Genomic DNA, 17484 nt, shown 5'->3' on the forward strand with positions numbered 1-17484 from the left:
AAGTTGCATATAAATATTTTGTATGAAAGTATCTTTATTGATTATATGAAGATAGCCCATTCCTTACACTCTTTTCTGAGTCCTTAGTTAAAACTCCCCTTGATTTCATTGGGAGTTTTGCCTGAGAGAGGATCGTAGGAGTGGGCTGTCAAATTGCAAACCAACTTGTTAATGGAGAAACTGAAAGTATATTTTAATTGTATGAGAAATGATGCTAGTTAATTGAAACTTACTAGTAAAGTACATCAGAGTAGAGATGTATTTTACAGATATTATGAATCATTCATTTCATTAGTGTGTGAATGGTTTAGTTCTCTAGTGTACTCTAAATGAAATTGCATGTTTTGTAGTACTTCAGGTTTTATACACTACACATTAAGACATATGTTTTTGTTAATTGCATACAAGAAAATTTAATTTGAGAGCTTTATTTAATACCACAGAGATGCAGGAGTTTAACTTACCTTTTTGTGGTTGCAGAGTTTAATTTTTTTCTCTTTTAGGCAACAAATATGTATTTGTTTTGGTTGGCATATAATAAAAAGCAATATCCAATTAATAAATTTTATTTACCCTCTAAATTCAAAACTGTCAAATGGATTATCTTTCAAAATACTCCATATTTAACAGCACAGCAATAACAATACAAATAACAATAACATAAATATAAATTTTGCTTCTGGATTAAAGCCCATATCCTGCAAATACTTACACACAGGAATAACTTTAAACTCATGAGTAGTCTCATTCACTTCAATGGGAATATTCACATAATTAAAGTTAAGTATGTGCGTAAGTGTTGGTAGGATTATGGTCTAAGTCTTCTTAAAATCTAAATTTCAGCCTTTCATAATTAGTCTGCTTCCTTTAACTTGCAGAGATTTATATTTGATTATTTATGTGGATACCAATAATAAAGAACAATAAAAGATTATGTAAATATCTGTCATTTTTGTTGGCGCAGACACAACAATGTGCTATAAAAATATAGCTGATAAATCTTTTTAAAGTGAAAAATACCCATTATAATTTTTTTTTTTGACAGTAACATTGTTTTGGAAATCTGCATCCCTTTCAAGGTGTTTGGAACATGATTAGTACCAGTAATGTCTATTCTCAATGAAAAATATTTCCTTACTACTTCTACAAAATCGCACTACTAACTAGCACTGAAAGCAAATAATTAGGATTCCATATTTGTTGATACCAGTTGCGCACTGGAAAAATGAAGCAAACTAAACTGAATCAGATTTCTGAGACTAATAGCCATGCAGTTGGGGAAAAGGTAGCTACTACTCAACCTGTACTCTGTCAAGGTAATTTAATTATGAACAGTTATACTTCTCTGTAATTTGTTAATGTGTGTTCTTTGCAGAAGGAGAATAATTCTGCCAGGGCATTGACAATTTTAAACATTTTAGGCAGGTTGCTGTCAAAAGACAGAGGTTTTCATTGAATCTCATAACATATAGTTGCCTAGAGGAAGAATATCAATGAAGTGGATAGCGGATTAAATTATATATTTTTTGAGTTATTAGGATCTATGTGAGAGAAAGTGGGGGGGATGGGAAATCTTTCAATTTCTCATGAATTTTAGTATATAAAATTGGATGCATCAAATTACTGAATAATACTTTTTAAATTATATTTTTCATATCATCATATCTTAATAGTTCTTTTGAATCATGCTCATTGCAGTGTTCCTTTTAAGTCTTACCTCTAAAAAAAAAAAGAGAGAAAAAAAGAAATCAAGTTACAATTTACATGTATTACCCTCCCCCCAAACACACATACACACACACACTTGTCAGGGGGTAGATCATGCCCCCTGCATACACAAATATCATTATTCCCTTCCCCTGCAACGGGAATCCCCTGTTAAGCAGGAATCCCCAACTGGTGGAGGAAGGCTGACAAAGACCCATGGGTCATGTGCATGGTTCTGACTCCTTGCTGACCCTTTCAAACCTAACTGTTTTTAACAAAGTGTCTTACAGGGCTCCCTCTCTACTAGGAGTTCTGCATCTCCATGGGAGCAGAGCCAGCATGAAGGCATGCTCTTCGGTACCCTAGCTTCTGTCCCATTCTGTTCTGATTGCTCACTTTCTTCTCTGAAATGATTTAAAAACTCATTGAGAAGATCCTCACAGAGTTTAACTCTCCACAGAGCCCTAAAGCTGATCTGATTATTTGTAAATAGGATTCAGAACTGCTCTTAATGCCATTGTCTAAAGGAGAATGTGGAATATTGTTAGCTTAGTTTATTTGAATGCTGTTTTGAGGATATTGCAATAGTAGATTTCAGGAAAATTAAGAAGACCCATTCTGGGTACTTCTATTCTTACATTTCTATAATTAATATAGTCTAGTGTGGGGTTGTATTCTGGTTAGAAGGTCAGAACACAGAAGTATGTCTAATTAGGACTATGATTTCTTTATAATGATAGAGTTGCTGTAACCAATTATTTTACTTGTATTTCTTTGGCTACTTGTTGCAATTCAGAATATGAACTCGCCTTGGTAAATTGGGTCAGATAATGAAGTAGTATGGATAAGGGAATAAGGTATAAGTTACCACTTGGCTCACATCTAGGAAGGGGATCCTCTACATGTGGCTTTCTTTCCTCCCATGTGGAATTGGGGTTGAATTGCCCCATGTCACTGTCCCTTCCTCCCGCACAGCCCTCTTCGTAAATCTGTGGATCCATGTGGGAGAAGGGGTTGGCTGTACCTTATGAAATAGGTGGGACTTGGGAGCTACAGACCCAGGGAACTTACCTAGAAAAAAATAGTGGAGTCCCAATTTGGATGAAATGTTTGTGGGGATGCTCCACCAAAAAGCATGGGATCTCTGCTGCAGTATTGCCAAGGAGCCAGGCAGAGATAACAGGGGCCAGAACTAGTGCAGAGATTCAGAGCTTCTGCATGGATAGGCTTGTCCTTCCCCATATTCGGTGAGATCTCCCAGGTTTGATGGCCATTTGTGTGCCTTTTTCCTGGAGGAAATTAACCTTGCCCCGATGGAATGATATGGTGGGAACTGCATGAAATATTCCTCAAGGAGATTCTCCCCCATCCCTGAACAACTCAAGCAGGTTTTACTGCCAGAAAGGGTGATCAAGGCCTGTATTCCATCACAGCTAACTGACTATTCTTGTTTAATCTTCCTTAAAAAAGCTAACATTTTAAAATTTCTATTGAATTTTCTGTATTCTTGAAAAAAGAAATAAAGTTTTATATATATAATTTTCCAGTCATCGTCGTCTTTGTTTGCGTCAGAGGTCAAAGGGATGTGGGAGACCCAGCATAACACAAAAGGATTAGTGAGGAAACTAATTTTATCTGTCATTTGAATGTCGGTCCCAGTCCTTGGAGTTCAAGTATCAAAAATTATAATCTCTCTTCTCACTATCTTCCTTATAACTATAGTATTTTAAAAAAAGAAAAAGAAAGCATAAGATGTGCAGCTTTTAGCAGGGTTTCTCTTGAGGGGAACCTTTAGATTTTTGGAGACTTATAGTTTGTGCATCATTCATTTCAGTGTAAAAGTCCAAGAACTGGAATGAGGCACAAGGATAGGATTAATCTTCACTATCTGCATTTCAGCCCAACCTTTAATAATAATGCTTTGCACTTCTGTTGTTCATACAGTCTGAAGATCTCAAAATGCTCTGAAAACATTAAAGGGAGATAATCAATTTTAAAGCCACATTTCCATCTGATATTTTTTACTTGCTGTTGTTACAAGTAACACTGACGATAACTAGAAACGAAGGGGATCATAGAGAAAAAAAATCTGTTGTACTTTGTGCATTTTACAGTACTGTGTATATATTCGGTTTCACTAAATCTGTTTCACTGTGGATCTTTCACATAGCAAAAGAGGAGAGGAAAACATTTGTAAATAGGAAAATATTTTAAAGTAGGAAAATGTGATTGTTAAAGGGAGCTTATAGGCAAGACTAGTACCTGTAACTGCTTTTAATCTACTTTTTGAAATTGACTGGATTTCAAGTGAATTGCATCCCTTTAAGACTTCTAGCATTCCTATGAGGTAAGCATATATTATAATTCCCCTTTTACAAATGGGGAAACTGAGGACCGGAGCTGTTGTGTGTTCTGTCCACAGTAATACAGCATGTTGGTGACAGAGACAGGAATAGAAAGTAGGTCTAACTCCCAGAGTTGTGCGCTGACCTCTAGGCTGCTACTTCACTGCTGTTAGCACTGGAGGTGCTGAATCTAAACCATGTTTGTGATGATGATTGCCACATATTAAAAATGTCCGGGGCATATTTTTTTCCAGTCCATGATAGCAGTTTGACTACTTTCTCTCCACTCAGTCCTTTTCACTAGTTTTAGGCGTTCATAAAGGGGAAAAGACCTTTTTAATTTTCAGAATGCATATTATTTTGTGCACTTGTTTTGTCATTCTCTGCAGAAAGTCTAATGAGATCATAGTGAAATCTAACTCTAGATATGAAAAAACTATCCTTTTTAAAAAAAGTTATGAATAGAAAAATCTCCCTTTGACAGGCGCTTCTCTGTGTCGGTTTGAAGAGCCCCAAGTGTTCTTCATTTTAATCCCCTATGGCCTTTGACCACTTGGGTTCATCTATCACATATACTTATTAGTGATAGTAATTGCAGTCAAGGTCAAAGAGGCTGGACCTGTATTTGGAACCAATCAGTTCTGCCCCTTTGTGAGAGAGAGCAGGTGGTTGTTGTGGAGGTCAAGGCCCCTGTAGTAGAAACAGGCAATCTGGTTGGGAAGGAGAACTTAGTCTTCCCTCTCTGAAGGATGCCACTATTATGTGGGCTGATCCATAAAGTACGATTTTTAATTCCTCAAGAATGCATTCACTTAATATGATGAAATGACAGTGAGTTTATTGTGACTGCGGAGAATAGGCTTTTAAGATACAGGTTTTTGTTCTTGACCTAACACCAGCTGATGATTCAGTTTAAGCAGGCTCTGTCTCTTTCAGTTCTTATATTCTCCATGTTTTTTGTGTTTTACAGTGCGATTTAGAAGCTGTGATGAAAAGATAAAAGTACAGTTTGAAAGCAGCGAGCCAGCAGATTTTAGAGTAGGTGAAGATGGTATGGTATATGCAGCAAGAAGCTTTCAGCTTTCTACAGACCCCACAGAATTCATCATATATGCTCAAGACAAGGAAACCCAGCAACAGTGGCAAGTGGTGGTGAAGCTGAGCATCGAGCCAACATTTGCAGAGCATTCAGAGAAGGTAAAGCTCAGTGGTTTGAGCATTGGCCTGCTAAACCCAAGGTTGTGAGTTCAATCCTTGAGGGGGCCATTTAGGGATCTGGGACAAAAACTGGGGATTGGTCCTGCTTTGAGCAGGGGGTTGGACTAGATGACCTCCTGAGGTCCCTTCCAACCCTGATATTCTATGATTCTATATATAAAACATTTGCCTTTGGAAATGTCTCTGAAAAATAGGTTTTTAGACTAAATCTGTCACACACCTCCACATCTGACTTCCTGCTAGTGGGTAACTAGTGCATAAATAATTGTAAAGCTGTAGTCTTTAAAAATAATGTTCCATAATCTATTATTTTGTAGCCCTGCTAAAGTCATGCAAACCCATATCTGTTTAAAGATCCAGAAATCATTTGTATTTGAACATATTGTTTGTACAGTTTGAGATTTGTACCTGAATTTAAATTGGAAGTGGTCATTTCTTTATTTTAAATTGCTGGAGAGCATTACAATATTTATTCAAGCAGTTAAATTTAACCACAAAATAAACAAATCTCTGCTAGAATCCATCAATCAAGATTAGACCAGAACTGTAGATTTACAGCAGTAGCAGGAAGGCATTCCTGGCACAGAGTATTTGTATTGTCCCTTAATAATCAAATTGAGGACTGGAAATTATTTAGGATTCCAGCACTACTTTTAGGGAAGATAGTCTCACTCTGGTGGAAACCAATATACGCAAAGCCAAAGTAACACAAAATTGAACCTACCAATATACTAATATACTCCCTGTAGTAAAATATTATGTGATATTTCTGCTACACCCACCCCTTATACTACTGCCTGCTTTTTTTACTTCCTTTTGCAAAGCATCTTTTTAAAAAATAAATATTCTTCATAGATTGATATAGCCACACTAAAATTATATTTACAGATCAAAGACTTAAGTATCTGTTTCAAAATAGATTGCTTTTAGTTGTGCTACATATTTTTCTAAGAATAAGCAATTGTTCTGGGTTTTGGAGACATTTAAGACCAAGTCTTAATAAAGAAGCATGCGGTGGCTCACATTAAAGAGGCACACAAGAAACTGTTCCTTTCAGAGGACGTCTTTTCTGCAACAAAAGTAATGTCCTTAAACTTGGATTTGCTAACATGAGTTAAGAAACTCAGGTTAAAATAACAGTGACACCTCAGCTTTTAACTTGAGTTCGCAACTCAAGTTAAAGCTCTAAGAAAGCCTGCGGTCAAATTCCAGCTCTTAACCAGAGTTACAAGCCAAGTTGCTGTGTCATCACTGCTATTTTAACCCAGGTTACCTAACCTGATTTAAGAGTTGCAGTGAAGACAAACCCTTTGGGCCCAGTTCTGGTGCCCTCAGTCACACTCAGGTAGTGCCTTACATGTGAGGGTATGTCTACACTGCAAAGAGAAACCCGCTGCACCAAATCTGAGTCCAGGTCAGTTGACTTGGGCTTGGGCAATAAGGCTAAAAATTGCAGTGTAGACATTGAGGCTTGGGTTAGATTAGCTGGGCTCTGAAACCCTCCGCCCTCGCTGGGTTTCAGACCCGGGGCTCCAACCCAAGCCCAAACGTCTAAACTGCTATTTTTAGCCCCACAGCCCAAGCCCCTCAAGCACAAGCCAATTGACTCTGGCTCTGAGACTCAGCACCATGGGTTTTTCTTTGCAGTGTAGGCATATCCTTACTAGACAGGGGCTATCACTTGTAAGGCACTATTCAAAGGGAGTGAAGGTAGCAGAAACTGGCCCTCAGTTTGCACCTGTGGTTTTTAGCCTCCAACACATTTACTTGATTCAAAATAACTTTTTTCCGCAAAGTAACCAAAGAATGTATTTTGGGCTTTTTTCCCTAACCAGAGTAACATGTCTGTATGCACATGTGCATCAAGAGCTAAAGGCTGAAATAACTGCAGATGTAGAGAGGAATATAAAGGCAGTGTTGACACCCAGCAGAGATTAATGCCCACTGTGCAAAGTGGGTCATCTACAACATCCATCATGGGTGACATAGGTTTAAAATAATTACAGCATTAATTCTATGGGATTTAATAAGGTCATAAATATTTCAGACATTCCTTACCAGTATGTATTAAACTTCTCTTGGAACTCAAATTATATTTTAGCACACCCAGATCTAAATTTAATATACAGTTTCACATTACCTGAACTGTAGTTCCAATTAATGAGATTATATACATATAAAGGCATCCTATTAAAATTCTGCACAATATTAACTACTATCCAACTGGAATATAGAAAGTGCAAAGTAGTTTACACAGCAGTACTGGGTAATAAATTGCTTATAATTCCATTTGACCTCCAAGTGGCATGCTGAAAAATGAAGGAATTGCTACTATTTCATAGGAAAAATGTAATAATATTGCTTATTTCCATTTTGTACTGTGAACCCAATAAATAGCTTCATAAACATGGAATGAAGTGTGTGTCTCAGGCAGTCATGTAATGGTATGAAAACCATTCTCCAATATACACATTTTTACCAATTCTCATTCTAATGTCTGTTTTAAGGACGAAAACAAAATTGAAGAAATAGTATTTCCACGGCAACAATATAAGCACAGCAGTCATCTGCAGAGACAAAAGAGAGACTGGGTCATCCCTCCAATCAACTTACCAGAAAACTCCAGAGGGCCTTTTCCTCAGGAATTAGTTAGGGTAAGGTAATTAACCACCAAGAAGGCAGAGGTGTGATTTCAGAATTCCTTGGAAGTCAACCTCGGATAGGCTTTCAGCTTATCAAAGATTAAAGGACCAAATTCAGCTGTTAGATCTATACAAAAGATAATGGGGCAAATTCTGTGGTCTGCCAAGCCCTCTTTGTTTTTCTTACATTGAATTACAGTGAATTTAAATCAGCAACTGCCCTGAAGTAGGGGGAACTTCAGCTGGTGCAAAAGGTGGCATTTGTGACTCAGCCAACTCTGCTGCATCCTGCACTGGAACCTCCCCACTTGTGTGTTTGTGTATGTGTTTGTTGGGAGAGGCGGGGGAAGAGATAGGCCTGTCAGAGGAGGGGAACAAGGGGAAGGGACATGGCTGATTGAGGTTACACAGTGCCTGCTGTGCAAGAATGCACAGCAAGTAGGTGTCTGTTACCAGGCATTCCTGCACAAGAGGCTGGGGGCAGGTGTTCCATTAGTGTGGCCTGCACAGTCAATTTACCAAAAGGTGGGGGGGAGGGGTGTGTGTGGACAGGGTAACAGATGTGAACATGGCTCTACCCTGTCTATGCACTTGCAAGTGACTTTCTTCAAGGTATAGCAAAGGCTACCAGTGAACATACTATAAAATCAATTTCTACTTTATTTGTTAGCCAAGAACTCAGTTCAAAGTTCAGTATTTCCCCTGCAGTAACCATGCAATCACAAGCACCTAAATGGTTGCAATACTACAAGTATTATAAAAGAAATGCAGAATGCTGACACGGGTCTTGAAAGGTAAATGAAAGAGACTGTCTTACAGTATATTGTAATGTTCACAAATCTTGTGTACTGTTTTAGGAGCTAAGCAGTAAATTTAAGGATAAAAGTATTTAATTATTTTTAGTAATATAATTCATCCTATTGTGGAAAAAGTAGAGATTTATAAGAAGGGTCACTTTACATGACATTTTTTCTGAAAAATTCAGTGACTGATTTTCTGACAATGTATTATAATATTGAAAAGCCCGAACATTGTATTAGTGTTCATGCCTCTGCCATTGTTTTCTTGTAAATATAATTTCAGCCTAAATATATTAATATATTTAATATTATTAATATTAAAATGAATGCCAATCTACTGTTCTTCACTCTCAGTTCCAATTTCTTGTTCTGTTTAACTAACAAAAACCTCATCTTCTTGACACTTAGATTAGGTCTGATCGTGATAAAAGTCTTTCACTGAGGTACAGTGTTACTGGACCAGGAGCTGACCAACCTCCAACTGGAATCTTCATCATCAATCCCATCTCAGGTCAACTGTCAGTGACGAAACCTTTAGATCGGGAGCAGATAGCTTCATTTCATGTAAGATTTTAATTTACCATAAACCAGATGATCAAATCAAAGATAAACATCTGCTTCAAATTTGATTCTGCATCTGGCACAGTTTTCTACAAGATGTGAATTAAAGAGTTTATACTGGATTGGAATTAATATTTATTCTACTTATTATTACATAATACAGGGAAGTCCTAGCATGTTGAAACAGCTTAACAAATGTGAGTTAGTATATTTAGATAATTAAAGAAGGCTGAAATGTGAATGCTGTAGTTTATTTTTCTCATTTATACCATTGATTACAAATTCCACCATATTGTTTGTTTGACAGAAGTTTATTTTTAATATAACACCCTAACTTGGGCATAATTGTACTGGAATTTCAGCAGCTAAAATTTGAGAAATGGGTGGGAAGAAAAACTACCAGGTTTCATTCTCAGGGCAAATCTAAGCATTTTAAGGGAATTATAATTGTAAATTAGGTCTCTCTGTTTATGAAAGCTATGTTCTTTGCTCTAGAAAAATTGCAAAGTAAACCAAATATTCTGCAGCACTAGTAGAAAAAAAATATTTGGTTGCAAAGCAGGAAACCAAGGTTTGACATGAAACGGCCCTCACTTGAAACCATAGGGAAGAGAGACAGTTCCTGGAGATAATTTCCAGAGTAGCATAGTTTTAGTGCACAATTTGTTGGCCCATCTGAGGAGCAAGTGTTAATCCTGTTTTCTGTACATAGGATTTAGCAGTTGCTATTCACAGATGGAGTTTGACCATGCTAGGGTGCAGCAGCTCTCGAATTCATGGGATTTTACCAAGAATTTGGATTAACCGAAACAATTAGTTTTAGCTCTTTCCCTTTCAGTTCCAGTTTAAGTATTAGCGACTAAGGAATTTTCGAACAACCCCTAAAACCATGTCCAGAACATGGTAGATTAATCTCACCCCCTGCCTCCTATAACTGTGTGTCAAAACTACTTCTGAGCTACATTGACAGGTTTTTACCTCCCAGGTTTCAAATTTAGGATACATCTACACTACAACATTTACAGCAGCACAGATGCACCAAGGCAGCTATGCTGCTGTAATGCTTATGGTGGGGACACTCTAAGCCGACAGGAGAGAGCTCTCCTGTGGGATTAATAACTCCTGTCTCTGTGAGAGGTGGTATCTATGTCCGACATAACACTGTCTATATCAGCTTCTTTAAGGTGTCTCAAGTAGGTGCACCCAAATATCACTTTGGAAAATTTAGGCATAAACTTTAGACTCTTGAATTTTCAGTTGTTCAGTGAAAACAATTTTTGCCATACCCTGCCAGCAAAATAAAATAAAATAGATATACACAATTCATCTTTTTCTTTTTTAGGCTTTAAATTAAGAATATTATCTCAAGTCCTACCTTTCCTTTGAAATATTCTTACAATACAGTTTCCATAATACCATTTCAAACTTTACAGAAACGAAGCAATATTCGTTCCAGATGGATTACCAACAAAAATTTTCTAATAGTGCAGGATTAGGTGATCCTGGAGACTTTCCACTGGCAATCAGGGTTAAGAAGTACAAAAGCCTATATAACATTAGGTAGTATTATTATTCCAAAAGTAATTTGGAGTCTGTAAATTAGGCCGTGGGGAGTTTAAACCTTCCCCACAGAAATCTGTCCTCTCTGGGTGAACTATTCAGATTTTTTTTCTTTCTCAACCCAAGAAATTTCCAGAAGAAAAAAGGCCTTCAAAAATAGAAGGAAAAAACAAAAAAATCAGTGTCCGTCCTTAAATATAAAGAAAGGGCTCAGTTTTGCCCTGAGTTACACTTATGTTATACCCATTGAACTCAGTCTACAAAGGCTCCCTCAATAAACTGAAAATTGAAGTCATCAAGATAGGGGAGCAATAAAAGATACTGAAATAGATCTGGCTAAAATGGTTATTGTAAAATTTCCTCTCCTCTGTGCTAATGTCCATGTATGTTCATATGTCTTGCAAACTCACATAATTCCCAATGGCTTTTGCAGCTGAGAGCGCATGCAGTGGATGTAAATGGAAACCAGGTGGAGAATCCAATTGACATTGTCATTAATGTTATTGATATGAATGACAATAGGCCTGAGTTCTTACACCAAGTCTGGAATGGGACAGTCCCTGAAGGATCAAAGCCAGGTAAAATATAGCAGGTTTTCTGTGTGAAAATAGATGTGTGTTTTTTAATTTTGGAGAAATATACTTTTAGAAGTCATAACGTTTTTGAAAGAAGTAATCAACAAAAATTTCAGGATACTATATTGCCACTACTCTTGATTTTTAATTTACATTTTTGCAAGTTAAAAATTAATTTAAAAGAAAGACTTCATTACACATGTTAGGGAATGAGTAAGGGACAATGCTGAGAGAAGGAAAATAAGGAAGGACTACTTTTTTTGGACAGCACCCACATATTTATATTATGGCAGCACCCATTAAAGATTGGCTTTACCTGAAAAATAAGGGAGGCCAAACAGCTGTTTTGTAACTTTGAAGATTAGCTTGTTGCTCGACAACTGATTAGTGACCTTTTAATACACCTCTTCCTATAAAATATCTCTCTCCCCTGACTAGTTTTGAACAAAAAGAACACTAGGGGATTAAAAATGAAAACTAAAAGAAGTTGAACAGTTTTACAGTGATGATACCTTATATGGTTGTGGAACACATTTTCCTGTGCTTATCCTGTGGCAGTTTGGGGTATTTGTACATTCTGAAGATTTGTATGTGTTGCACTCTAGCAGCCTACTTGACCGTCCTTTTCAAATGAAGCAAGAAACAAGTGATCCAATGTCTAGAAAAGACAATGTCAACATTTTAAAAACAAAAGTTTTACAATAGCTTCCTTGATAGAAAGGAAATGCCATGTAGTATCCTTGGAGAGTCTATATAATTATATATATATATTTTAAGCCCATTCTCTGTGTTATATATAAAATAAATACACCTAATATAGTATGTATTACATAATAGATTATGTGATCTGTATGATGCAATTTATTTAGGCCAAGACTGACCAAAAATGAGAGCCTAAAATTAGCATCTGTATCTATATACAGATGCAGTCATGCAGTTGACAGTGCACAAGTGCAACAGTCCAATCTAGGCCATTAATTGCAGGATTGGAGCCTATATATAGACCTGGATATGAATCTCAGTAATTCTGGGGAAGTTTGGATTTGGAATCAAACTGTACAATTTAGGACTTTCCCCAGAACTAAAATTATGTATCTGAACCACCCTCAAAGTTGGAATAAGTTCAGATTTACATCTAGATGCAAATTTTGTGTCAGAAGCCATTTTCTTAGCAGTGCAACAAGGAATTTTTGGGACAACTGACATGTCCCTTCAGTTTCTCTCAAGACATATTATGCCAGGTTCAAGTGCCAAGAACCAACATGATCTTAAACAGTCAGGATTGCAAAGGGAAAGAAATAGTATGTAGAAAAGCCCTTGTTTTGATTTTTGCGTTGATTTTGCATACACAATTAACACATGCGGCACATTTTAAAATTAGCCATGTTTTGATTATCAGATGTTTCATGTGGCCCAGCGATTGAGCCTGCTATTTAAACTTTAGAAGCTTCATTGTTAATTAAATGTGTTTATGGCAGAATTGCAGGGTTTGATTGCCTGTGGAGCTTTTTCAGTAATAAGCAAGTTTGATACTTTATAAACACCAGTGTTATCTTCTGTTATGTATCTTAATTGCTTCATTAATCCTGGGACTCAGGCCTACTCAGTTTCCTTTGGGTAAGAGAAAGAATGTGTAATGTTTATCAAAAGAAGTAAATGTTTTGACCAATTTTTGTGCTTGTAAGTGACCTTGTGTAATTCAAGTAAACTGTTTATTTAACACTAATTATGTATTGTGCTGTTAGGAACCTATGTGATGACTGTTACTGCTATTGATGCCGATGATCCCAATGCACTGAATGGGATGCTGAGATACAGAATCTTGTCACAGGCCCCAAGCACCCCCTCACCGAACATGTTTACAATCAACAATGAGACTGGTGACATTATCACAGTGGCAGCTGGACTTGATAGAGAGGTAAGGCGGGCCTGAATTTTATAGGTTGTGTTTTAAATGCTGTCCATTTTTGTGCATATGTAAAATAGCTTGTAGGTAATTTACACATTTTTTTCAAATGTAATTTTTTTCCCCTTGCACAGCACTACCTAACCAGTACTCCCTTAGAGCTGGCCAGCCCCAAGGTTTGAAAACTTGGATTTTGGCAAATATCCTAGGGGTAAAGGATATTTTCGAGCTTCGTTTTGCATAGAATGTAAAACATCTGGTCTCACTCACATTCACTGGAGTTAGCTCAGAAAGTGGAAGGAGTCTTGGAGAGAAGGAGGAAGGAAGGTGGGGGTCTTGCCGTGGGTATGGTTGGGGGGAGAGGATGAGATGGCCTGGAGGTTACTTCAGTCTAGAAACAGACTCATCCTTCAGTTTCCAGCAAACATCCTTACTGTATGTTGGATAAAAAAGCACTGTCCACACCATTTACTGAGCTTAACTAGTTTAAAGGTTTAATAAGAAAATTTTAGGACAATATTTTACCACCTTAATTAAGCATAAAACATAAGTAAAGCAGATGAGCAGGATAGTGTTGTGATGAATTACCCAGTCTTTGGGCACAGGTAGGCTCTTTCTGTCTTTATTAAATCCATGCTGGTCCAATCTGGTGTATGTCCTGTGTTGCTTCACTCACTCAGTCACTCACTCTCTCACACACACACACCCCGCCTCTGTTAAACACACATTTTTATACTTTGTCTCATTTATAAACATTCCATTCTAAATATATTTTCCAATACATTTTTACTTTATTCTGCTACAACTCTAATCCATGCTGTATTTTTTATTTTATTTTATTTTTTAAACCATTGCTTTTATGTATTCATTATTTTTTACAACAGTTGTCTTATTACTTATCTGCTTCTTGTAGCCTTGGAGTGGTTGGCTAGTTCTGTCCAGTCATTATCTATTTTTCCTAGTCTGTCTTGCTAGGGGGATTAGGGCCTGGCTGATAAATTAGTCATTGTTTGCCCTGTCATCTACACAGACCAAGAATCCACTGTCAATGAGACAAAAACTGACTTTCTGATTATTTTTTTACAGCCTTTGAAAGTTGTATCAATAAGATACATACAGAAAGCATAAAAGTTCCCTTTTGCACTTTCTTATAAAATATATATTTACTTCTTTAACATTATTTAATATATATTTATTTAACACAGTTCATTTTACATTTCTTTGCACATAACGCAAAACTTTTTGTGAACTGTCCTGTGACCTGTATTTTAGTGTTAATTAATTTACACAACCGTGATATAATTGCTCACCCTTCACAGACACGCTTGCCAGCTTGCATTTGTTGAATTAAAAATCACACAGAGTGAATGCTGTGGCAGAACAGTGCTGACAAGGACACCCAGAGCTAGCTATGACTCAGGGGTAGCAGTAGTTCCTCAGGAAAGAGCACCATCCTCCTCCTGCACAGCTCCTCCGGAGAAGTGGGGGTTGGGAAATAGAGCCATTCTTCTGGCTTGAGATCAGGATCTAACCTTCCTTCGATCTGTGGACCGCACTAGTGACATGTAGGATAAATCTTCTGGCAGTCATATTGATGGATGATTCGTTGAGGATTGCTAATGTCATCATATAGTATAGGGGTGACCAAACTTTTGGGCCTGAGGGCCACATCGGGGTTCTGAAACTGTATGGAGGGCTGGGGTGTAGTGTATTAAATTGTTTCCTGTAGGAATGTGCTACTTACGGTGTACTACTTACAGCTGCCAGTCCTGGTGCTCCGTAAGTAGCACATTCCTACGGGGAGCAATTTAATACACTACACCCCGGCAGAGCCACGCTGCCCAGCAGGACCTCGTAGGCCTGCCGCCCAGAGCACTGGTGGCACAGCAAGCTGAGGCTGCAGGGGAGGAGCTGGGGGCTAGCCTCCCTGTTCAGGAGCTCAAGGGCTGGGCAGGATGGTCCCGTGGGCCGGATGTGGCCCGCGGGCCGTAGTTTGCCCACCTCTGAATTAATAAATGTTATCTGATCTAAACTTTTTTAGCAAAATAAATGGAAAAAATATTACTACTTTTACATTTTGAAAGCATAATTAAAATGAGTACATCAGGATTAATAATGAATAGGGGGAATGGTATTCTTAGTCAGTTGTTCTGAGCCCAGGACTGGTATCCAAGAACTTCTGAATTCTTCTAATTCTGGTTCTAACAATAATTCCTCCATGTGGTGTTGGAAAAGTCACTTAAATTCACTTGGTGTTGCCCCTTTAAACTAAAAGAAAGGTTTGGGTTTTCATCTATCTCCAGTTTTGGAACCCTGGTATCTTCTTTGACATGTGTACTTTCAGAAGGACTTACAGTCTGTATAAATGAGATATGTCTTCTGCTACATAGCAACTAGCAGTACCAGATTTACCACAGAAGAAATCAGCTGCCACATCAGGACTTCCCTGTAGACCCTCAAACTAACAGTCAAAGAGGCCTTCCATCCCAGTAGTTTGCCATTAATTCTACTCACTGATTGCTTTACTGATGTCCTAGTGAATAATTGTTTGTAAAAGATGTTGGAAAAACATGTCATCTTTTGACATCTTTGTTAAAGGTTGTTGTATGAAAGTGCCTGAGAAATATTCATTTAAAATACTAAACTAGACAAAAATAAGATAAAGGCATTTTTAATCCATAACAGACTAAAAGAACATCAGTATATTTCCAGCTGATGGGAGCCAATGGTATGCACATTTGGAAATTTAGGAGCAAATTGTGGCTGCTCTAAAACAACTGCCCTGGAGTGGAGAGGATATAGAGCAGGGATTGGTGACCTTTGGCATGCGGCCTGTCAGGGAAAGCCGCTAGCGGGCCAGGCCAGTTTGTTTACCTGCAGCATCTGCAGGTTTGGCCAATCGCAGCTTCCACTGGCCGCGGTTTGCCGTCCCAGGCCAATGGGGGCTGCAGGAAGCAGCGGCCAGCACATCCCTCAGCCCCGTACTCATTCACTAGCCAGATGCTCTAACCCGGATTGGGGAAGTGCATACTTCACTGTTACAGAAGCTGCCAGTGAACATCCTGAAGGTGCTAGGCTGCACCTGGATAATGTTTTATCATTTCATGTCTACCCTGGCTTGGATAGAACATTGGACATATACCTGTTCTTTGCAAAAATCTAAAACTATATGGGCCAGATCCTTTAGCCCTGTTTACAGAGTAGTAAGGGGCACGTTAGCTCTAGGTAGCTTGGTGAACCAGCTGAATATCAAGCTGACTAACCAGCTGACTCATGGTATGGAATGTTGGGCCTGGTGTGTAAAAGGAGAAATGAGGGAACCCACACTCACTTCCCAGGTGAAAGTTAACTACTGCCTCTCGGAGAGGTGGATTATCTACGTTACTGGAAAAACCCCAGTGTGAGAACTGTTTGCACTATAGCAGCACTGCTGTCACACCAGAGCTGTGCCACTGTTGTTTAGACATAACCAATTATTCTTGCCTTGCAACTGAGGTTAGCTAGGTGGAGTGCTCTTTTCTCTTACCGCCTGCCTGGGGTGGGAGTGCAAAGATTTCACCCAGTGGGACTGTCTTCTCTCCCTACCTGACAGTTCATTTTCAGGAGTGTTGCTGTGAAGTTCCTATAGAGGCTGAAGCATGCTGGGCTGTTCCTTTATTGTGCATGCCCAACGCCTCCCAACAATCTCATTCCAAGTAGTTCATCTTTCATACATGAGGGTCAGACTACACAGAATATTTAGATAGCACGCTCATTGGGGTGGGACCATATGTTTGCTTGATATGTGGGGTGCACGTCAAAAATAAATAAGATGATGATTCTGGGGAAAAGGAAGACTTGGGTAGCCATGTAATCCTAGCAGAATTCTCTAGCGCTTCAGGACTTGTGACTTCAGAGCCAAGAGGGGTCACAGAGCTCCTGCTATCTTTCTGCCACAGAAGAATCTGGGCCCAGGATTTGGCCTGATATTTTTGTTACCTTTATTGTTTTACAATAAGCAGTGCACAGTTGTTCCATAACATAAATGTAACAAATGTATTCCTTTGATTCTTTCATCACTACGTGCCTTGTTTATGTGTCATGAACAAACCCTTAAGAGGATTTTTTTTCTTGAAGCACGATGAGTTTTATATATAAACAATATTGTTTTATAAAGAATGACTTGCCCCC

General features: G+C 38.2%; 1 protein-coding gene across 1 annotated transcript in view; it reads left to right on the forward strand.

Moving 5' to 3' along the window:
- The window catches only part of CDH2 (cadherin 2), a 175048-nt gene that overhangs the window by 117696 nt on the left and 39868 nt on the right, over positions 1-17484 (forward strand). Inside the window, exons 3-7 of the mRNA XM_073331333.2 lie at positions 5023-5249; positions 7778-7924; positions 9121-9276; positions 11267-11411; positions 13154-13326. Of these exons, the coding sequence (XP_073187434.1) occupies positions 5023-5249; positions 7778-7924; positions 9121-9276; positions 11267-11411; positions 13154-13326 (848 nt within the window). The remainder of the gene's footprint in view (positions 1-5022; positions 5250-7777; positions 7925-9120; positions 9277-11266; positions 11412-13153; positions 13327-17484) is intronic.

This window comes from Lepidochelys kempii, chromosome 2, assembly GCF_965140285.1.
Source record: "Lepidochelys kempii isolate rLepKem1 chromosome 2, rLepKem1.hap1, whole genome shotgun sequence".
Taxonomy (NCBI): domain Eukaryota; kingdom Metazoa; phylum Chordata; order Testudines; family Cheloniidae; genus Lepidochelys; species Lepidochelys kempii.